At 47.1% G+C, this 23,111-nt stretch overlaps 1 protein-coding gene across 3 annotated transcripts in view; it reads left to right on the plus strand.

The window, feature by feature from the left end:
- The window catches only part of TMEM19 (transmembrane protein 19), a 547,743-nt gene that overhangs the window by 382,296 nt on the left and 142,336 nt on the right, over positions 1-23,111 (plus strand). Inside the window, exon 1 of one of the 3 annotated variants that reach the window (XM_069228347.1) lies at positions 14,261-14,484. The exons of 1 other annotated variant lie outside the window; for it this stretch is intronic. In XM_069228347.1, the coding sequence (XP_069084448.1) occupies positions 14,452-14,484 (33 nt within the window). In that variant the 5' untranslated portion in view covers positions 14,261-14,451. Of the gene's footprint in view, positions 1-14,260; positions 14,699-23,111 lie in introns of those variants that run through there. One more of the 3 variants, XM_069228348.1, reaches the window with a different exon arrangement.

Below are 23,111 nucleotides of genomic sequence, written 5' to 3' on the forward strand. Positions count from 1 at the left end.
AGGTTAAAGTCCCTCATACGCTTCTGGACATAAAGGAAAGTGTTATATTGGGTCTGTACCTTTTGTGTGTAATCCAGAAAGACTGAAATTGATTTCCCTTCGAACTACAGTGGTCCTTGCATCCGGACACGGTGCAGTATGACATCTCCATCCCAGAAATTAAACAGGTAAGATTTTGGCAGAGGGGCCAGCGCCCAATGGGCTCATTCAATTGTGAAGAACTTAGGAGCCTCTTAGGGCACAAGGTATTAGCAATCCAGGTCTGCCAACTGCCCCTCTGCCTTCTCCAGCAACCCAACAAATATTAGATAATTTCTTCGAGAGTGCCCCTTCACATCCTCGATTCTTTCGTCCAACCGGGCCGTCAGCTTCTGTAGAGCAGGCACAGTGTCACATAGGGTGCGCAGTTCTCCTGTAGATCCACCATGTTTTCCTCTGCCTTGCTGACCCGGTCCACCACCTTCTGCCTGTCTACTTGCAGGAACTTGACCTCAATCGCGACCGAGTCAATGCTGGTGACTAATTCCTATCACTGTCATCAAGTCTGCAAGTATAGGGGAAGAGTCCACAGCACCCCCATGTCAACTCCCGATGCCTGGCAGCTTCTTCTCTGGCCGTGCCCTCAGGGTGCATGGTGTGCGTGTAGTTAACAATTTTGTTGGCCTGGACAGTCTTGGTGTCCACGGTCCCGGAAGCAATCTCAGTGTAGGATCTCTAACGCACCTCAGATGCAGCTGGCCTCTCAGAGAGGCCCTAAGGGGTCAGTGGTCTGTCAGTTCGAACAGTCAGGGCCCCGCGGCCAAAGCACCACCATGGCAGGCCAGGTCCTGCCTACTGCATTGGGCACTCCCCCAAGACCCACTTGGGTGTTTACAATCCCTTTTTCATCCCAGGGTCAGCTTTGGGCCCAGCAAAGTGCCCATCCTCCTATCTCAGAGCCATCCCCCACCCATAGCACTCAGATGTCGCAGCGGCCACATGTAGGCCTTCCTCCCTTGTAATCCAGCCGGCCCAGCAGGCCCGCCCTGATCTGTCTCCACAGGCAACCCCAAAGAGTCACAGCATCCCAAAACGCTCAAATCCCTACTCTGCTTTCATTTTAGGGTGTGTGGGGGCCGCCATATCCCCAGATGACACTGGATGCAACTAGGACTTTGTGTTTGCCGGCGTCTAGTCAGCCATGTTGCTTGGCCAGGTCCTCAAGTACTGGTGAAGTTATTGATTTTTTTTCAAGCTCTATTTTTAAGGAAGGTGCCCCAGGATAGTTGGTCATAGACATTGGAATGCAGTTTACTACCAAGGAATTTTAGAGGTTTTTGGTCCACTGGGTATTCAGCATATGACTATATCCTTGTATCACACTAGAAGCAATAGTCGAGTGGAAAGAAGTAGTAAGGTCATCAAGGATAATGTACAGTTGTCTGTGGTGAACAGTTTGTATTGGAATAAGGAGTTTAAGGATTTGCTGTGGGCAGTTCAGACCACCCTCAATGCTATCATGGAGATTTCTCCTTTTTCCCTGCTAAAGGGTTTAATGGCTTCTACCAAGTTGGTTTCCCCTTGGGTTAGTGATGTGATGTGAATGTGCCGGAAGAGAAACGTTTGCGGGTGAAAGGTAAACCTGAATGTGCTCAAAGGATGTATGCATATATTACCAGTGACAAAGAGAGGCATCCAGTTTTATTTAAAGAGGGGGGTTGGGTGAGGGTTAAATTACCAGGCATATTATCCAAAGATCATTTAAAGTTTTCTGATGCTAAGAGAGTATTAACAGTCAAAGATCGAGCTGCCATATTCTGGGATAATAAATGATGGAACACAGAAAAATTATCTCTGCAGAGACAGGATATGGCTTCTAAAGGCAATGAATCTTAATGGAAGTCTCTATTGGTCCAACAAGATTCTAAAATTTTGAAAACCCCTATGGAAAGGAAACCACCATTAAGACTATGGGCCCGAGATCTCATCTGCCGAACTTCCGATGGGGAGGTTTCCGCCTTACTGGCTACCTCCCTGCCGGGCCAGTGGAAACCAATGTTTCCACCCGTCAGCCCAGTGAGAAAGTGGCAGCAGCATTGTCGCCGGCTCATAACTGAGCTGGCAGCAATGCTGCTGCCTACACGGTGCACCAGCACCCTCACACTGCTCAATGTCTGCACAGCAGGGAGTGAGCATTGTGAGGGTGCTGGGCAGGGGGACCCCTGCACTACCCACGCCAACTGCATGGCCAGTCCTGGGGTCCCCCTATGGCCCCATGCACCTGTTCTCTGTCAGCCTTTTGGGTGGAGAACCAGGTTGTAATCAGCAGGGCGGCGCTGACAAAGACTAATAAAACAAAATATGCACACATTCTGAAGATACAAAACTAAGAGATAAGGACTGGATCACTGAACAGATGAGGAATTACACAGGGGATGCAATAAGCAAGACATTTGAGGGAGACAATGCAGGTTATCCACAATGGGGTCCTAAGTGGAGATAGGTAAATGGAACATTGAGAATGAAGTTTATAATGCACATTAAAATGCACATAGTAAAACTAACATATCACCAAAAACAGAGCTGAACAGTAGTTAATATAACGAAAAACATAATAAATGACTTTAAATCTAAATTCAATGTTATAAACAACTCTGAGTTGATATTTTCATGTGATATGGAATGGACCTATATCCCTGACTTCTGTTTTGTGTTGTGTAAACATTTTTGCAATAGTAAACTATTGTTTTATTTTTAATCTGCAGGCTCTTAGCCAGCAGGGCAACACTCCTCTGGCATTGCAGAGGAGCCGCCCCGGCTGGTGGCTGAGTTGCACAGTGTGAAACCAGAAAACTGGGATCAATCCAGCTTCCCACTTAGCCAAACTGCGTGATCCTGGGCAAATATTATATGTCACTGTGCCTCCTTTTACTTCATTTTCAAAGTAAAGTCCTTTCAAACACGTTATTTGATAGAATATATTGTTGCTTCATGTGAAATATCAATCTAGTCCACCTGTAATTATCACTTTTAATAAATACTCTCAATACAGTGATATAATATCACAGGCACCAGAACCCCGACTTTCTACCCTGGCTGACACTCAATCATAGCAGCCTTTTGGTCATACCACAACTTCTGGAGTTGTTGGCTGGCCTCAAGGATTTTGCTTGTTTTTTCCATGTACTCTGCCATCCTTGAATGTAGGCCTAGTACATAGTCTACCACGTCTTGTTTAGGCTCATGGAGAGGTCTCTCCCAGCCTTCTTTTACAAGTGCCAGTGGTTCCCTAACAGGATGGCCAAACAGAAGCTCAAAGGGGAAAACCCTTCTCCCTTCTGTGGCACCTCTCTGTGGGCGAAAAACAGGCCATGGCAAGAGGACATCCCATCTCCTTTTGAGTTTTTCAGGGATCCCCATGATCATGCCCTTGAATGTCTTGTTAAATCTCTCCACAAGACCACTGGTTTGTAGATGGTATGGTATGGTGAATTTATAAGTCACCCCACACTCATTCCACATGTGCTTTAGGTAAGCTGACATGAAGTTGGTACCTCTGTCAGAAACCACCTCCTTAGGCAATCCCACTCTGGTAAAAATACCAATGAGTGTTTTTGCTACTGCAGGGGCAGTAGTGGACCTAAGGGGAATTGCCTCAGGGTACCTAGTAGCACGATCCACTACTACTAGGATACACTGGTTCCCTGATGCTGTGGGAGGTTCCAGTGGACCCACTATGTCCACTCCCACTCTTTCAAAGGGGACCCCCACCACTGGAAGTGGAATGAGGGGGGGGCTTTGGATGGCCACCTGTCTTACCACTGGCTTGACAGGTGACACAGGAGGTACAAAACTCCTTTACCTTCTGGGACATATTGGGCCAGTAGAAATGGTTGACTAATCTCTCCCATGTCATGGTTTGTCCCAAATGCCCAGCAAGCGGAATGTCATGGGCTAAGGTCAGAATTAACTCCCTGAACTCCTGAGGCACTACCACTCTCCTAGTGGCACCAGGTTTGGGATCTCTTGCCTCAGTGTAAAGGACTCCATCTTCCCAATAAACCCTGTGGGTTCCACTGACAGTTCCTTTTACTTGCCCAGCTGCTTGCTGTCTTAGGCCTTCAAGAGAGGGACAAGTTTCTTGCCCCTTACACAGCTGTGGGCCCAAGAGCTCAACCTGGTAAGGCTCCAGCTCCATGGACTCAGTTCCCTCAGGGGATAGAAGATCTTCCTGGGAAGAGAGGTTCTGTTTCTTGTGCTGTGTTGAAGCTGGTTCCCCAGTCTTCTTTCCTTTTCTCTTGGAAGGTTGGGCCATTATTCCAGACTCCAACACTTCTTTTTCACCCTGAGCTCTGCTCTGTGCCCTTGTCTTGACACACACCAGTTCAGGGATACCCAGCATGGCTGCATGGGTCTTGAGCTCTACCTCAGCCCATGCTGAGGACTCCGGAACATTCCCTAGCAGACATTCTACTGGAATTGCAGAGGTGACTACCACCTGTTTCAGGCCAGTGACCCCTCCCCATTCTAAAGTTACCATTGCCGTGGGATAGACTTTAGTTTGATTGTCAGCATTAGTGACTGGATATGTCTGTCCAGCCAGGTACTGTCCTGGGGAAACCAGTTTGTCTGTCCCCATTGTGACACTGGCACCTGTATCCCTCAGGGCCTCTACTCTAGTCCCATTGATTAAGAGCTGCTGCCTTTATTTTTGCATGTTAGGCGGCCAGGCAGCAAGTGTGGCTAAATCCACCCCACCCTCAGAGACTAATGTAGCTTCAGTGTGAACCCTGATTTCCTTTAGGCACATTGTTGATCCCACCTGGAAACTGGCTATTCCATTGCTAACTGGAGTAGTATTTACTGTGGGACTTTTCTTGGTACAGGCCTTGTCTCCAGTTTGGTGTCCATGCTGACTACAGATTCGACACCAGGCCTTCTTGGGATAAAAGTTGTTACCCTTGTATCCATTTGAGGACTTTGAAGAGGCTCTGGCCCACCCTCCTGAGCAGGTTTTTGGGGCCCTGTAGAAGACTCTTTACTTTTTCCCTTGGGGAGGCTTTGTGACCCCTTTCTTTTGGTCACCCCCTGTGGAAGTCTTGGTCACCCTAGTCTTGACCCAATGGTCTGCCTTCTTTCCCAATTCTTGGGGAGAAATTGGACCTACCAGATGTTGATGCAGTTTGTCATTGAAACAATTACTTAACAGTTGTTCTTTCATAAACAAGTTATACCGCCCATCATAATCATTTACACCACTGCCAGTTATCCAACCATCTAGTGTTTTGACTGAAAAGTCAACAAAATCAACCCAGGTCTGGCTCGAGGATTTTTTAGCCCCCCTGAACCTAATCCTGTAATCCTCAATTGAGAATCCAAAGCCCTCAATCAGGGTAGCCTTCATGAGGTCATAGGATTCTGCATCTTTACCAGAGAGTGTGAAGAGTCTATCCCTACACTTTCCGGTAATCATTTCCCAATGGAGAGAACTCCAGTGAGATCTGTTTACTTTTCTGGTTGCACAAGCCCTCTCAAAAGCTGTGAACCATTTGGTGATATCATCACTGTGAGAAAACAGGGCTGATTGCAGAGGCCCCATAACTTTTTGCCCCCATTTTCCTCTTTTTGCTGGTGTTTTCCTGACTTTGATGGTGCCCTGGGTACTGCTAACCAGTCCCAGGGCCTGTGCTCTGTGTAAAATCAATATGCAAATTAGGCTAATCATAATTGGCTAAGTTAACCTACCTATAAGTCCCTAGTATATGGTAGGGCATGTAGGTTTAGGGACCACAGCATAGGTGGTGCACACCTAGGTGCACTGCTGAGGTGCCCAGTGTCATTTTAAAGGCAGGCCTGCTTTGCTGGCTGCTTTTAAATTAAAGTTATATGCAAATTCGACTTTGGAATTAAAGGTTTTCCAAAGTCTTAAACTACCTTATTTTTACATATAAGTCACCCCTAAGGTGTGCCCTATGTGCCCCTAGGGCTGGGTGCCATGTAACTATAAGCAGGGACTTTATAAAAATAGATTTATAAGCCCTGGTGAGGTAAAAACAGCCAAATTCGTTTTTCCCTCATTGAAGTAAATGGCCTTCATAGGCTAGAATGGGCAGACTTTATTTTAAATTTTAAAGTCTCCTTAAATGTTACATACCAAGAATTTGGTATCAAATTAATTGTTGTAATAAATCCCACAACTTCCAGTTGTTGGATTTAATATAACTTGTTCAGGTAAAAAGTTTAGACTTTACCTAAAAAGTTGCCAATTTCAGCTCTGCATTGTTTTTGCTGCTGTGCTCTGATTGGCCAGCCTGCAGCAGCTTCTGCCAGGCTACCTTGATAAGGTGTTAAGTGGCCTGACTTCACACAAAGGAATGTGCTTGGGGGAGAGAATCTCCCCTCAGCAGATGGTGAGGCAGGAAGGGGGAGGGCTGCCAAACTGGTCTTCAAAGGCAGAGAAGGACATTTGGAGCACCCAGCAACACCCCCACATCCTGCAACCCCAGACAATTAGGTGCCCCCTTGATTAGATTAGGAGAGGGCAGGAGAGGGGTGTGTTATGATTTTTAGCCACACCAGTGGGTGGGCTCAGCCAGATGTAACCTCCAAAAATCAGATTCATCCATGTTGGATTTTTAGAGACTGTTGCCTTCTGGGATGGATTTTTGCCACACTTCCCAGGAAGTGGTCATCACAGGGGGACGACCCTGTCCCTGATTGGAGAACCAGGGCCCCCCTGCTTTTCACCCAGGAGCAAGGATAAAACTGGCAGACCTGCACCCACGCCTCAGATCCCCTCCAGAATTCAACAAGAAAGGAACTAAAGAAGAAGAAGGACTGCCCTGCTGGACCCCTGGCCTGCACCTGGAACCTGCACTCAGAAGGACTGCACCAGCTGCACACTTGGGCTTCACCACAAGAAGGACTTTGCCTGGCTTCAACTGGTTCAAGGAGGGACTCCCTGTTTGCTACAGGTGAAAAATTGCTAACCAGAGTCCCCTGCACTAACTCCTGAAGAAAGCGACCAGCTGACCACTGTCCAGTGGCCAAAAAGGAGTTTGCGCCAGGTGCATTCTGGGAGTTGAAGTCCGCACCCCCCAAGGACCATCACAGAACTTCTGGACCCTTGGGGTGAGCTGTGGACCCCAAAAGAACCTTAAAAGAACATCTGGGTGAAGCCCCAGAAGTTTGGAAAAGATTGGAGAATTTTTTTTAAAAAGCTCCATAAAGTGACCGACCCGACACGGAAATTCTAGCCGGCTTGCCTCAACCGCGACCCGGCCTGACTTCGTGGTTCGTCCCGGTAAAGAAAAACATCCAAAAAAGAGACTAAGTCCGAACGTAAAAAGTTGACCGGGACCTTCCAGCCATCGTATCCGAGAAGGGCTCCACGGACGTCGGATCAAGATCCAGGTTTACCCCGGTCGAAGGATTTTCATCTCGAAAAAACGACTAAGTCTGAAGGTAAAAATCACCACCGAGGAAACCGACTTCGCGTATCCGGACAAGGGCTCCAGGAGGTCGGATCCAACTGGCAGGTTCGTCCCGGGGAAGAAAAACATCAAAAAAGAGACTAAGTCAGAAGGTAACTTTTTAACCGAGGCCTCCCGCGACTTGTAGCCGAGCAGGGCTCCATCACGGTCGGCCTGAAAGTTTGACTTTGCCCCGGTCCTGGTGCAACCAGATGACCCGATTGGCGCTTTTTGTTTCTAAGCGCTAGAAAATAATAATACTTTAAAAATTCATATCTCCGGTTCCCCTGAACCGATTTTAATCGTTTTTGTGTCATTTTAAAGATAAAAATATAAGCTATTTTTATAAATTAGTTTTGGATTTTTAAACTGTTTCCTGTGTTTTATTTAATTACTGTTTTGTGATATTTGAATGCTTTACACTTTGTCTCCTAAGTTAAGCCTTGACGCTCGATGCCAAGCTACCAAGGGTAGAGCTGGGATTAATTTATTGAGACCTAACTGTACTTATGTGGAGGTTTGTGGCTTGTTGCTAGGTGTAGGTACCTACCTGCCCTACCAATAACCCATTTTCCAACAATCACCATCTTTATATTTTGTTACAATCCCTTTGGGGATTTTTAGGATGTCAGTATTCTCCCTGACCCTAGTTATGTTGCTGGCACCATTGATGGGACCTAAACCCATCTCTTGTCTTTCCCTTTCTATGGCTAGGAACTGCTTCTCCAAAGCCAATATTTTGGCCATCCTGGCTAACAGGAGGCCATCTTCATTGAGGCTGCCCTTAATGCTTCCAGAGTTACTGGTCTCCCCTGTGGAAGAACCAGTCTCTCTGACTATGATTTGTGGAGTCAGGGTTTGAGGAACCCTGTTCTCCCTGGTTAAGACAGGAAGGGGGAAATCATCCTCCTGTTTACTAACTTCCCCATCTAAGGGATTATCCTCAGAGGGGTAGTACCTTGTGAACTCTGCCAAAAGCTCCTGGAGCTTTACTTTAGTAGGGTTGGACCAAATTTTTATCTTTTTGATTTTACAGAGAGACCTTAACTATGACATCCCTAGGTGCAGGTAAGGGGTGAGGTTGAGTTCCATCACCATCTCATCTGTATTAGACATTATCACTCCAAAAGTTGTGATTACTAGGAATCTAAAAACTACTTCTAGAACTTAAATCCAAACTTTTACAAACATTTAAACTCTAAAAGAAATGCTAACAGGGACTTACACAAGGCCCTAGCAGGACTTTTGAAAAATGTAGAAAAATAGTTCAAATTGCAAAAATCAGTTTATAATGACAATTTTTGCAATTTAGTCGTGTGATCAGGTATTGGCTGAGTAGTCCAGCAAATGCAAAGTCTTGTACCCCACCGCTGATCCACCAATGTAGGAAGTTGGCTCTGTATATACTATCTCAAAGTGAGAGATAGTGTGCGCAGAGTCCATGGGTTCCCCTTAGAGGTTAATAGTGGCAAAATTAGATAATACTAATGCTCTATTTTGTGGTAGTGTGGTCGAGCAGTAGGCTAAACAGAGGGTAGTGTTAAGCATTTGTTATACACACACAGGCAATAAATGAGGAACGCACACTCAGAGACTTAACTCCAGGCCTATAGTTTTTATATAGAAAAATATATTTCTTAATTTATTTTAGAACCACAAGATTCAAGATTTGAAGTAAATACATAAAATGCAAGTTACTCCACACAGGTAAGTAGGGAACTTTGAATTAAAGCAGTAGTACACACAGTATAGGTGAAAATGGCAATAAGCTATTTAAAAAGTTAACACTGCAAAAATCAACAGTTCCTGGGGGAGGTAAGTATGGTTAAGTTTCTCAGGTAAGTAAAGCACTTACACAGTCAGTCTCCTGGGCATAGGCAGCCCACCGCTGGGGGTTCAAGGCAATCCCAAAGTCATCACACCAGCAACACAGGGCTGGTCACGTGCAGAGGTCAAAGGAGGGCCCAAAACACATAGGCGCCTATGGAGAACAGGGGTGCTCTGGTTCCGGTCTGCTGGCAGGTAAGTACCTGGGTCCTTGGGTAACAGACCAGGGGGGGTTTGTAGAGCACTGGGGGGGACACAAACAGGCACACAAAACACACCCTCAGCGGCACGGGGCGGCCGGGTGCCGTGTGCAAAGTTGGCGTCGGGTTCGCTAGAGGAAGCAATGGAGGGACCCGGGGGTCACTTAGGCGATGCAGGCAGGGCACAGTGGGGGCTTCTCGGGCCATCCAGCGACTGGGCGAGGAAGAGGGCCGCCTGCTGGTCACTCCTGCACTAGAGGTTGGTTCCTCTCGGTCCTGGGGGCTGCAGTGCAGTGTTTGGTCCAGGCGTTGGCTTCCTTTTTACCAGGCAGTCGTGGTCAGGGGGAGCCTCTGGATCCTCTCTGCAGGCATCGCTGTGGGTTACAGGGGGGTCATCTCAGGTTCCTCACGTAGTCACAGTCGCCTGGGAGTCCTCTCTGCGGTGTTAGTTCTCTGTAGCTCGAGCCGGGGGCGTTGGGTGCAGAATGAGAAGTCTCACGCTTCCGGTGGGAAGGGGGAGTTATTTCAAAGTTGTTTCTTTGTTGCAAAAATGTTGCTGTTGGTGAACAGTGCCGCTGTTCTCGTGAGTTTCTTGGTCCTTCGGTTTCAGGGCAGTTCTCAGAGTCCTCATAGGTCGCTGGTCCCTGTCGGATGCGTCACTGTGCAGGTTCTTTGAGTCTGGAGACAGGCCGGTAGGGCTGGGGCCAAGCCAGTTGTCGTCTCCGTCGTCTCTGCAGGGCTATCAGGTCAGCAGTCCTTCTTCTTTGTGTAGGTTGCAGGAATCTGATTTCCTGGGTTCTGGGTCACCCCTAAATACTAAATTTAGGGATGTGTTTAGGTCAGGAGGGCAGTAGCCAATGGCTACTGTCCTGGAGGGTGGCTACACCCTCTTTGTGCCTCCTCCCTGAGGGGAGAGGGGCACATCCCTAATTCTATTGGGGGAATCCTCCAATCTCAAGATGGAGGATTTCTAAAGGCAGGGGTCACCTCAGCCCAGGACACCTTATGGGCTGTCCTTACTGGTGGGTGACTCCTCCTTGTTTTTCTCATTATCCTCTCCTGCCTTGCCGCCAAAAGTGGGGCAGTGGCCGGAGGGGCGGGATTCTCCACTAGCTGGGATGCCCTGCGGTGCTGAAACAAAAGGCATGAGCCTTTGAGGCTCACCGCCAGGTGTTACAGTTCCTGCAGGGGGAGGTGAGAAGCACCTCCACCCAGTACAGGCTTTGTTCCTGGCCACAGAGTGACAAAGGCAATCTCCCCATGTGACCAGAAACTTTTCTGGTTGTGGCAGGTTGGCAGAAACTGGTCAGCCTAGCACTAAGAGTCGGACTGGTATTCAGGGGGCATCTCTAGGATGCCCTCTGGGTGTATTTTACAATAAATCCCACACTGGCATCAGTGTGTGTTAGAAATGGGGTCTTTGGTTGACAGTCAGGTTACTCCCTGTTCAAGCAAGGACCCTCACTCTAGTCAGGGTAAAAGAGAATCACCCTCAGCTAACCCCTGCTTATCCCCTTGGTAGCTTGGCAGAGCAGTAGGCTTAACTTCAGAGTGCTAGGTGTAAAGTATTTGTACCAACACACACAGAGGGTCATTCTGACCTTGGCGGCCGGTGGCCGCCAGGGCCACCGACCACGGGAGCACCGCCGACAGGCTGGCGGTGCTCCAATGAGCATTCTGACCGCGGCGGTTCAGCCGCGGTCAGAAGCGGAAAGTCAGCGGTCTCCCGCTGACTTTCCGCTGCTCATTGGAATCTTCCATGGCTGCGGAGCGCGCTCCGCAGCCATGGGGATTCTGACCCCCCCTACCGCCATCCAGTTCATGGCGGGAAAGCCGCCATGAACAGGATGGCAGTAGGGGGGGTCGCGGGGCCCCTGCCGTGCCCATGCCAATGGCATGGGCACGGCAGGGGCCCCCGTAAGAGGGCCCCAAAATGTATTTCACTGTCTGCCTTGCAGACAGTGAAATACGCGACGGGTGCAGTAGCACCTGTCGCACCTTCCCACTCCGCCGGCTCGATTACGAGCCGGCATCCTCGTGGGAAGGTCGTTTTCCCCTGGGCTGGCGGGCGGTTTAACTGGAACCGCCCGCCAGCCCAGGGGAAAACTCGTAATACCCGCCGCGGTCTTTTGACCGCGGCGCGGTAATTTGGAGGGCGGGATCCTGGCGGGCGGCCTCCGCCGCCTGCCAGGGTCATAATGAGGCCCACAGTAACTTAATGAAAACACTACAAAATGACACAACACCAGTTTAGAACAATAGGAAATATTTATCTAAATAAAACAAGACCAAAATGACAAAAATCCGACATACACAAGTCAAGTTATGAATTTGTAAAGATTAAATTGAAAAATAGCTCTTAGAAACACAAAATGCCTCGATGAGGTGTTAACACAACAAGCTGACACCAGCGGCCCTGGACACGGAGTCGCGTAGACCCCCAAGTACAGTACCTTTGGTGAAGGGTGAAAACAAGTCGATGAGCGAAATCGGGGATTGCGGCGTCTGTGCCAAACGTTGAATCCGCCCACTTCGAGCGGCGCAGGTCACGACATGGTGCAGCGACTATCACGGAGTCGCGGACTTCAGCGGGGCTGCAGCGGCGTCGGGCCTGTGAAGGTCATCGTGTTCCAGCGAAGATCACGGAGTCGGTTGCAGGCGGCATCACCGGATTCAGCAGCAGTGTCGATCCGAAGTCGTTCGAAGTCGATTTCCTTGGATTTCCACCAGCTTTTCTTTCAAGGGCCCAGGGACTGGATAGGGCACCACTTGTCAGAGCAGGAGTCTCTCCAGAAACTCCAGGTGCTGGCAGAGAGAAGTCTTTGCTGTCCCTGAGACTTCAAACAACAGGAGGCAAGCTCTAAATCAAGCCCTTGGAGATTTCTTCACAAAATGGAAGGCACACAAAGTCCAGTCTTTGCCCTTTTACTCTGGCAGAAGCAGCAACTGCAGGATAGCGCAACAAAGCATAGTCACAGGCAGGGCAGCTATTCTTCTTCAGCTCTTCTCCAGGCAGAGGTTCCTCTTGTTTCCAGAAGTGTTCTAAAGTCTGTGGTTTTGGTTGCCCTTCTTATACCCAATATCTCCTTTGAAGTAGGCCTACTTCAAAGTTAAGACTCTTTTGAATGTGAAATCCTGCCTTTCCCAGGCCAGGCACCAGACATTCACCAAGGGGTAGGAGACAGCATTGTTTGAGGACAGGCACAGCCCTTTCAGGTGTAAGTGACCCCTACTCCCCTCCCTCAGGAAATGCAGACTACACCCCTTTGTGTCACTGTCTAGTGTGAGGTGAAACCACCCCAACTGTCAAACTGAACCAGACAGGGAATCCACAAACAGGCAGAGTCACAGAAATGGTATAAGCAAAAAAATGCTCACTTTCTAAAAGTGGCATTTTCAAACACACAATCTTAAAATCAACTTTACTAAAAGATGTTTTTTTAAATTGTGAGCTCAGAGACCCCAAACTCCACATGTCCATCCACTCCCAAAGGGAATCTACACTTTAATCAGATTTAAAGGTAGCCCCCATGTTAACCTATGAGAAGGACAGGCCTTGCAACAGTGAAAAATGAATTTAGCAATATTTCACTGTCAGGACATATAAAACACATTACTATATGTCCCACCCTAACCATACACTGCACCCTGCCCTTGGGGCAACCTAGGGCCTACCTTAGGGGTAAAAAAGGGAAGGTTTAGGCCTGGCAAGTGGGTACACTTGCCAAGTCGAATTTACAGTTAAAACTGCACACACAGACACTGCAGTGGCAGGTCTGAGACATGATTACAGAGCTACTGATGTGTGTGGCACAACCAGTGCTGCAGGCCCACTAGTAGCATTTGATTTACAGGCCCTGGCACCTCTAGTACACTTCACTAGGGACTTACTAGTAAACCAAATATGCCAATCATGGATAAGCCAATTACATACACATTTGGTAATGGAGCACTTGTACTTTAGCACTGGTTAGCAGTGGTAAAGTGCCCAGAGTAACAAAAACAGCAAAATCAGACTCCAGCACACATCAACAACCTGGGGAACAGAGGCAAAATGTTAAGGGATACCTCGCCAAGGATGAAAAGTCTAACACTGTGCATTTATTGTGCTGAGAACTTTGATACCAAACTTCCCAGATTTCAGTGTAACCATTATGGAACTGTGGAGTTTGTGTCTGACAAACTCCCAGACCATATACTCTTTATGGCTACCCTGTTCATGCACATATGCCCTCACCTGTGGTATAGTGCACCCTGCCTTAGGGCTGTAAGGCCCTCTAGAGGGGTGATTTACCTATGCCACAGGCAGTGTGAGGTGGGCATGGTACTCGGAGGTGAGTGCCATGTCGACTTAGTCATTTTCTCCCCACCAGCACAAACAAGCTGTGAGGCAGTGTGCATGTGCTGTGCGAGGGGTCCCGCATGGTGGCATAAGACATGCTGCAACCCTTAGAGACCTTCCCTCGCCATAGGGCCCTTTGTACCCGGGGTACCTTTTACAAGGGACTTATCTGTGTGCTAGGGCAGTGCCAATTGTGGAGATAAATGTACAGTTTTAGGGAAAGAACACTGGTGCTGGGGCCTGGTTAGCAGGGTCCCAGCACACTTTCAATCCTTACTGGCATCAACAAAAGGCAGAAAATCAGGGGGTAACGATTCCAAGGAAGGCATTTTCTTACAGATGTGTTGTGTGATTTACATGCCAACTATTTTCACGACTCAGCACGTGCACAAGCTTGGCACTGCTCGTTGGTTCGCCAACCTCTACTTCTCTTTCACGTTGTCCTAGGGGAAATCCGTGTGAGCAGCACTGGTAGGCAGTGTTCCTTTAAAAGAAGGGGCCTGGCCTCCGTTTATTCCGCCCACTGTTGGAGGAAGTGCAACCTTTAAAGATGTCCGGCAGCTAATAACTTACGGGCTTCAGAAGTCTTCCTGGCGTTCCTAATGGCTACGGAGACGCTCGCATTGCTGAAATGTCCCATGGACCTCCGCGAGAGAAAGCGAAAGTGAGTGGAGTCTGTTCAACACAGCACGAGTGACTGCACAGGAAGGAAGGTCTCGAGCATCTTAGGCCTGGGCACGGCCACTGGACGGACGGCCAGCGCGGCTCTCCGTGCCCCGGCGACTGAGGCGGGCGCAGGGATGGCGTCTGTGGTCGCCTGTTGTTGTAAATGGGTGCAACGCTGCCCGGGGACTTGTCTGCGGGCTCGGCCCTATTAGGTATGGTGGGGGCTATTTGTCTGCCGGTGGTACCCTCGTCGGTTTTTCTGAAGGGCCCGTGTGTATCTGGGTGTGCATGTTATTACGAACGTTTTTGGCTTCGTTTGCTTTTCCGAGGTGCTGAAGACTGCCTTCGTGCCAATATACGAAGCAGGAAAAAAATCAAATGGACTAACCAAAATCTCCTTATGTTTTCCTGCTAATCATACAGGTGTGTGCATGTTTGTGCGGAAATCCCTTTAGCAAAGAAAACGACAATGGTTGTGGCTTGAGTCATGTTGTGCCCCGCCTTTTTCAGAGTTTGTTATATATGAACCTAGTGCTGCAAGCGGTCAGGTCGCGCCTCAGCGTGCTTTCATTGCGGCATACTAAAACGGGACTGTGTACACCAATGCAATGCTTTAAACGGAAATATTTGAAGTGCTGGTTCCCATTATACCAGAGTCCGTTTGCTACTGAGTCAGTACTCTCCTAGTGAAAATATTGCCGACCTCCCTAGAAGTGCAGACACTTCCATAATGTAAGAAGTAATCAGTACTCAATAGGAGGGAGGGGCTCTTAGTTATTCATCGAAGACATAGTAATGTTTCTTATGCAGATATGTTTTTATTTGTGAGGGTTCATGGGAAGCCGTGAAAGTCGGAGATTCCGAACAATGCGCAAGAACTAATTTGAAAATTCTTTAGATGCTGTATTATAAACACATATAATTTTTGCAAAGCTAAAATTGAATGAGCAGTACTCGTTCATTCGTGTAATATCTGGGTCACGTCGGTATCTGAACTCCAAGGCGCACATTCGGTCGTGTGCAAATTTCAAGCCATTAAGGGCATGTCATGCGGTACAAAAGAGAAACGAGTTAAAAGCTAAATAAAGACCAGTTTATTTTTGCAGTCAGACGTTAACACTTTGGTGCCAAGGAAAGTGGTAATAATGTGCGAATATTGTTACTACCGCCGAGGACAGGCTCGCTTCTTATGTTTCTATTTGGAATATATACTATCACGGAACAAATTAAACAAAAAAAAAAAGTGATGTGCTGTACAAATCATAGGGCAATTAAAGTGTGTGTTCTGCTGTGCACCCTTTAAACTTGTTTACCAGGGATCTGGCTCTCAATTCAGAACAAATACAATAGTTGTGAAACGTCCGGTTCTAGTTTCCGTTCTGTTAGTTCACATGAATGAGGCAATTTCTCGAACAGCCTGTTTAGTAAGTCAGTAGACGGCATGCCTGGCTGGAAGCGGGACATACAGCCTCAGTTTGTTGACAATATCAGGAGTTAAAGGAAGCCTGCCTTGAGTACCGCGTTTGTTGGTTCCATGCGCTAAATGACAGCGTGTCCACAGGTGCGCCCCCCAAGTTATTCACTTTGGAGGCGTCTTCGTTCGGCCAGGTGTTTTGGACAGATGTATAAAGTGATGCTGGAACAATTTTCAAAGCGGGGATGCTGCCAAAAATGCTCCATCACCCAAGTCACCTAAGCAAGAGTGGTAAAGGTTTATTATGTAGCCATCTGGTGTGAATTTGTTTTGATTCTAATTAGATGTGTTTCTATAATACTTTATAGTAAACCATGCGTAATTAATTATTTCTTTTGCTGATCTACTTGTACAGCCCATCTGAAAGTGTTTAAATGTTGCACTTGTCTTCGGAGAATGAAAAGTAAACTCTAGTCTCCATGTTAGACATTTGACCTCTGTGTATGAGTACACAGCAAATGTGGTAAGATAAAAGCATCTTTACTGTTCTTTCACCTTCTGATCTCCAGCATAGTTATTTCTCGGGGTGATGCAACGCCCAGCAACCCTACTTTCAGCGCCTATGGATGTATATTATATGTGTAGTGTTTCCTTGCCACACAGCCTGCGATAAGTACTATTTGATGTTTTGAACTAGGGGCTAAGCTATCCAGTGTTGGCAAAGCCATACCATATGAACCTACACTTTTTTTTTTTTTTTTTTTTTTTAAATAAAAGCAACAAGCAAACAGGTAAAGCTGTGGGCGCAAGGAGTGACAGTTGTAATTTGTCAGGGATTAACTTGTTTGCACAACTCTTTTGTCCTCCATTCACAAAATCAGACGGATTTGCTTCTGTAAAATCCTTTTACATGTGTTCCCTGTGCATGCCTCAGCCAAAAGTCTGATACTCGCAGTGACTGTAGAAAAGAGGCCATATAGTCACTGCATGGCGAGGCTCCCAACGGGACATTTATTTGCCAGGCCAGGTTGTCCAAGGTTCCCTTCTGTGCTGCTTTGAATTGATGACAAGCTTTAAGGAAAGGTCCTTGTCTGGCAAGATTCTGCTTTGTGAGACCAAACTTTAGGTGCACTTGTTCTTGGGAAGCACATTTCGTTAAGCAGATAGTTAGTCGGCATGTTTTAGCAGTTAACTGGTCTAAAAAAATATGAATCTTCTCCCCCCCCCCCCCCCCCCCCCCCATAATTTCACTCCCATAGGTTAAGGTAGGAGTTAGCCTTGCACTAAGAATTTTTAGCTAAGGGCCATAGCTCTGACTTTCAATGACCTTGATAATATTCCAAAAGCAAAGTTGAGGGAGCCCGCTTCAGCCTTCCTTTGGTGGTTTTGCTGATTTGAAGGTGCTCTGCTGTCCACTGAACCCAAAGTACTTGAACGTATTTTCATTTGCTGTGGGTTTCCCATTAATGCTCTAGACACCAGGGTGTGTGTTTTTTTTTTTTTTTTTTTTTAAGCACTTTGCTCTTGTTCAAACTGATTTCAAGTTGTTTTGTGATTATAAAGGTGTGAAGTTCGTTCAGCAATTTTTGGAGGCCTAATCTCATCTTACTCATCAACAGTAGGTCATTAGCGCGTTGGAAGTTGATTCACATTCCAATTTGGGTGGCTGTACATTCATCAGGCCCAAGTTCCTCAAAAGGTCGAAGATAAATAGGTTAAAAAGAAGAGGCACCACAAAGCACCCCTGCTTCAAGCTGTATGAGCAGAACCGATAGATTGCTGCTGCTGCATGGGTTGGACCCAGTGCAGAAGACCCACATCGCTACCGCAGGCACTTGTCAGCAGTAAACTCTACTACGACAACACCCTCTGTGCCAGAATCAACAAAAAACTCCAAGGAAGACTCCAGAGGATACAGAATGCTGTGGCCAGACTGATCCTGGACATCCCCCCCACCACAGCCACATCTCCACCCACCTGAGACCTACACTGGCTCCCCATCAACAAACCCATCACCTTCATACTCCTGACCCACGCATTCAAGGTCCTCCACAATGTCGGACCTGCCTATCTCAATCACCACCTCTCCTTCTACACCCCCTCCAGACAGCTCTGCTCAGCGCAACTGGCCCTTGCTACGATCCCCAGGATCAAGAAAAGTATGGCTGGAGGAAGATCCTTTTACCTTGCCGTGCAGACCTGGAACACAATGCTGCTCCACTTAGGCAGTCTCCATCGCTGGCTCAGTTCAGGAAGGATCTCAAGACCTGGCTCTTTGACTGGCACATGTCCCCCAGCTAGCGCATTGAGACCCCCTGGGTGATAAGCCACACTTTATAAATGGTAATTGATTCATTGATTGCATCTTGGGTTCAACGCATCGCCTTTGAACCAGCAAACTGCACAGTGCTTCCCTGATGTAGGTCCTTGTATCCCTTGCTGACGGCAGCCTTGACGATAAGGCTCCACATCACAGCTTCATTGGAACCAGCGCGTTGCCTCTGCTGTGCACCTTATCCACACCACTGCCATTGATTTGCTAGCCCCCTCAACTGGTTCCTCTGTCGGCGGAACAGGACTTGGGTTCTACTGATTGTGTGTGTTTTTGTCGTTTTGGTCTTGTTTTGTTTTTGTTTATTAAATGCTGATTATTATTATTTTTTGTTTTGTTAGAAGTGTTGCACAAATACTTTATATATTGCTTCAAGCTGAGCCTGATGGCTCTGTACCAAGCTACCAGAGGGTGAGAACAGGTTAATTTGGGGTTTGCTTGTGCTTTACCCTGATAACTATAGTGGTTGCTGCTTGATCAGGGGTCATACCCCAATTTATCACAGGAACACTGCAGTGCTGTTTGTGTTTTTCCATTATAGTGGTAGCTGAAAGGTGTTGTTTTTTTTTTTTTCTCCTCTTGCACAGTTTCTTGCGAGTTATTTGATTTCTGGGATGCTTTTTTTAAATTATTGATGAGTAACTTGTTTTCATTTCCACTTTCATCATTGTTTTTCGATCCAGGTGAGGCTTTCTGTCCCAAAGCAGTAACGGTTTGCATTTCTTTGGTCAATGTTGATGGTGCAGAGCACAGCAAGGTGTTTGCTGATATCATGCCAGTAAGGTATTTACTATATAAGTAGGGTGCTTTTTAGTTCTTCCGGTGTATCCTTTCCCCGATCATGGTTGTGTCCTGCGGCAGTCAGAAAGGAACGTTTTGCTTCTGTTGTTCTCTCAAGTAACAATACTTTCTATTTGGGGGTGAATTCAAATGGTGCTTCCTAGCCCAAAGACATTTGAGATGTAGAGTTTGGCATGAGACTGTCTTTATAATGACCATCCTGCAGGAGATGAGGCAGCCACCAGGGAATTTTAGAGGGGTTACAGGGAGTTTCTCCTCACTCCTAGATGATCTTGTAATGGAGAGCCTGCAGGCGCCCTTTTATCTTTAGTTCCTTCATCAAAATAGACCGTAGGTAGGGCACTCAATATATCTGTGCCAGGTGAACCGGGGAAACTGACCTAAAGAATTACACCCCCACTCCACCCTCACCCCCTGGACTGGGCTCTGGTGATGAGCAAATTTAGTTTTTCAAAATTTTCATCAGTACTGGTGACAAACAGTTCAAGGTTGTTTATAAGGACCACCTGTAAGTCGAGCTTCATCAAGTGGTAATTTAGGACCTCTTTTGCAACTTGTAAGGTGTTCAGCATGGTGTCCCATTATTCAGTTGTGCTACATGTCTATGTTCTACTTTCCCTGAGAGTTTCGTTTATTCCTCTGCTGACAGCAGTTCCATGGGATGAGGATGTTAGTGCTGAAGTTTTGTTTTTTCTGAGACCGAACTGTACTGGCTTGTCCTGTGGACCATGCTATTGATGCTGTTGACAGGACTAGAGTTGGTTACACCATTTTTTTTTTTTTCTCGGTGATTTGGGCCACCACTTCCCCTTTTTTGTACTCTCAGTGGTGGGGCAGTCTGTGTCTTACAGGAATAGATTAATATTGGTGGTAAGTTTGTGGTCGTGATGGTGGTAAAAGATTATGCAGACCTTGTTCCGCCTGAGCACATGGCCAGGCCACGCTTGAAATTTGAATGGTTAGCCTAATTAATTAGCAGTACCTGGATTGTTATATTCTACAAAGACCAGGATCTCTTTGAGCCGCCCTGTCCTGCTTCTCCCTTTACTTTAACTTTTCGGGTCGCTGAAGGGATTCAGCCAGCAAGAACCTCTGTAGCCTGTAATTTCCCAGGGAATCAGTATTCCGATTCAAATTGGATCATTAAGGAAACCTTTGGCCCCCACCAAGATTCATGGTGTTTGTGCTTGCTGTGATGAGTTGAACGGAAGTTCTCAGTATCTTGCTTAAATATAACCGTGATAGGCTGGGGCAAATACTAATGTGGAATACAAGAGAAAGTTAGGCAAATGTTGAGATGGTAGAGCACCTATTGAGAAAGAATAGAGTTGCGAGGGGCTCAAGCTGCGTGTGTGTGTGGTGTGTGTTTTTTTTTTTTTTTTTTTTTGCCTTCTCAAGGCGCAACTGATGCATGGTCTCCACCTCAAGCTACCCTAGGCTAGCAGAGCAAGACAGAACGCCACCCCACCCACCAGCAAATACAGCCCGCCACCACAGGCTCAACTCTCCTGATGGAGCTTGTTGGCAGCCTCTGCTTTTGGTGTTCCCCTCGTATGGAGTTAAGGGAATATGGTGAGTGGAGAGACAGGAGATCTAGCTCAAATGAGTTGCAAACCTGCCTGCCCAGCCGTGGCACACACACTTGGCCCCTTCTGCAGCCGTTGTAGTCCTAGTTCTCCCCGGCTGGCTCTTTATGTTTCTTGGCATGCCTCTGTCATGACTTTGGTATGGGTCCAAAAGTGGGTACGTGAGGGCTGCGGTGGTGTGGGGGAGTCTCTGCTGCCTCCTCCATCTCAGCACAGAGACAAGGTGGGAGGGGTCTCACTTGGCATCCAGTCTGTACTACAGTGAGCCTTGGGTGTGGGAATGCTTGGTTGCTCCGTTCTTCACCTCCTCTTCCTGCATTGTGTACACCACAACCGGTGTGTCCGTTCCCAGGTCAGTGTGTACTAAGGTAGGCTATAGGACTTGGTGCAGTTTACTACTGCTTACTAGTGCATGTGCTGTCTTCATAAAACATGGTAGAATTAGCCTACTTCTAATTGTCACATTTAACTTACATGTCAGCCTCTAGAAAATGATACTCTATGTACTCGGGCTATATAATTGAATTGCTACTAGTGGGCCTGCAGTACTCTTGCCGCCCATTAAAGTAGCCTGTTTATAACATCTCAGGCCTGCCACTGCAGCCTTTAGTTCAGTTTTAATCTGCCGTTTCGACCTGGCAAAATATACGTTTTGCCCATCTAAACCGTAATTGTTATGTTTCGCTTGCGCAATCTCCTTAAAATAAAAAATCTTCAAAGGGGTGTTTCAGCCTGCCCTTTACTTACCATTTGTTGGCTTCATGGTCACTCATTTATTTTGCTTCTCACTGGTCAGTAGCATCCGGACCATGTCATCAGGTTATACTTCTTTTCCTCAGCTGTTCCCTAGAGTTAGGACCAAGTACTGTTTGTCGCTGGTGGCCAATGTCCTTCCACTGGTCTCGTGCTTTTTGAGGTACTTTTTTAAAATTTGTGCTCTAGCACTCCATAAGTGGACATGTGTTTTTCGGACGGTCTTCTGCTCTATAAGTCAGCCTTTTTAGAAACATTCCACAAGGAAACACCACTCATTTATTTATTGTGAACGCAAAATTAACAAATAACTACAACATGGCACACTTCTTGGTGTATGTCTAAAATGAGATGCTAAACCAGCATCCAACATGCTTTTAAATATAGATTTTTTAATTTTCTTTTTTTTATTTATCTCTGGTGAAGCACGTTGTTCCCTTTGAAGTGTTTTTCTAAGCGCTGCAGTCAGTTGAATGACTTTTGACCGAGTTTATGCTAATATCCTCCAGGTGCCAGGGGGGTGCACTTCTGCTAGAGTGTGGGGCTTCTTCACAGTATGTCTGTGTCCCAGCACCGAATGGGGAGACGGTGCCCCGGGAGGGATTGTGTCTGGGATGGCACTTACTCTACTTGCTTCCACTGTTGTCGTTCTTTCTCTTGCTTGCACTCCTCACACTGACCACCCCCTCCTAATATGGAACTCTACCTTTTTGACACATTTGCATCTAGCAGCAGCAGGATCTTGTTGTGGGTGCCATGAAAGGGCTGCGTTACAGTTTTATTAGTTGGCTCTCCTTCAAGCCAAATCACACATTTTTTAAACTCTTCACTGTTTACCCAGTGTTCCCGAGCTGTTACACTGTGCTAAAAAGCAAGAGTTACTGCTGCAGAACTCCACAAACAGTCCTCTGTTGTTTACAGAATACTATTTACAGCCTGCAGCAATTAGTTTGATTGCGCCGCGTTATGTCGTTTATTGTGTGAGGGTGGGGTAATTGTTAATCATTTATAGTGAGTTAAATTCTCACAGGGATACACTGGGAGAGAAGGGGTGAAGTTCTGTATACTGCACTCATGCTAAAATATAGCCTCAGACAATGTAAGGATTACTTAACACATAGTGCTAGCAGTTTAGTAAAATATATATATTTTTTTGCAGTTGTATATCGACCCGAAGGTATTGGAGTCCTTCACATCACATTACACGTTAATTTTTTTTTTTAGGCTCGAGGAGATTAAGGGCTGTATTATGAGTCTGGTGGTCAACGGACAACCAAACTCGCACTGGTGTTTGGACTGCCCGTATGACTGTCGCATTACGAGGTTGGCGGGCAACCTGCCAACCTAACACCATCCCTGCCAGGATCTTTGATCCTGACAGGATGACAATGGTGCAGGTTGTAATCAGCCAGGGCGGCGCTAAATTCGGTGCCGCCCTGCTGATTACAACCTTGTTCAGCGCCAGCCTATTCATGGCGGTTCAAATGCCATGAAAAGGCTGGTGGGGAACAAGTGTAAGGACCGCAGGGGGGGGCCTGAACTGCCCATGGTATGGGCAGTCCAGGGGCCCCCTTGAAATGCACACTGTCTGTCAGTGCGCATTTCAAGGGTGCTGGTACCGCCTGCATGTGTCAGCGTTATAGCAAGCTGTGTTATGAGCTGGTGGCAATGCTGCTGCACCTTTTCCCACTGGGCTGACAGCCGGAAACCTTGGTTCCCGCCTGTGAGCCCAGTGGGAA

This window comes from Pleurodeles waltl, chromosome 4_1 (genome assembly GCF_031143425.1).
Source record: "Pleurodeles waltl isolate 20211129_DDA chromosome 4_1, aPleWal1.hap1.20221129, whole genome shotgun sequence".
Lineage (NCBI taxonomy): Eukaryota > Metazoa > Chordata > Amphibia > Caudata > Salamandridae > Pleurodeles > Pleurodeles waltl.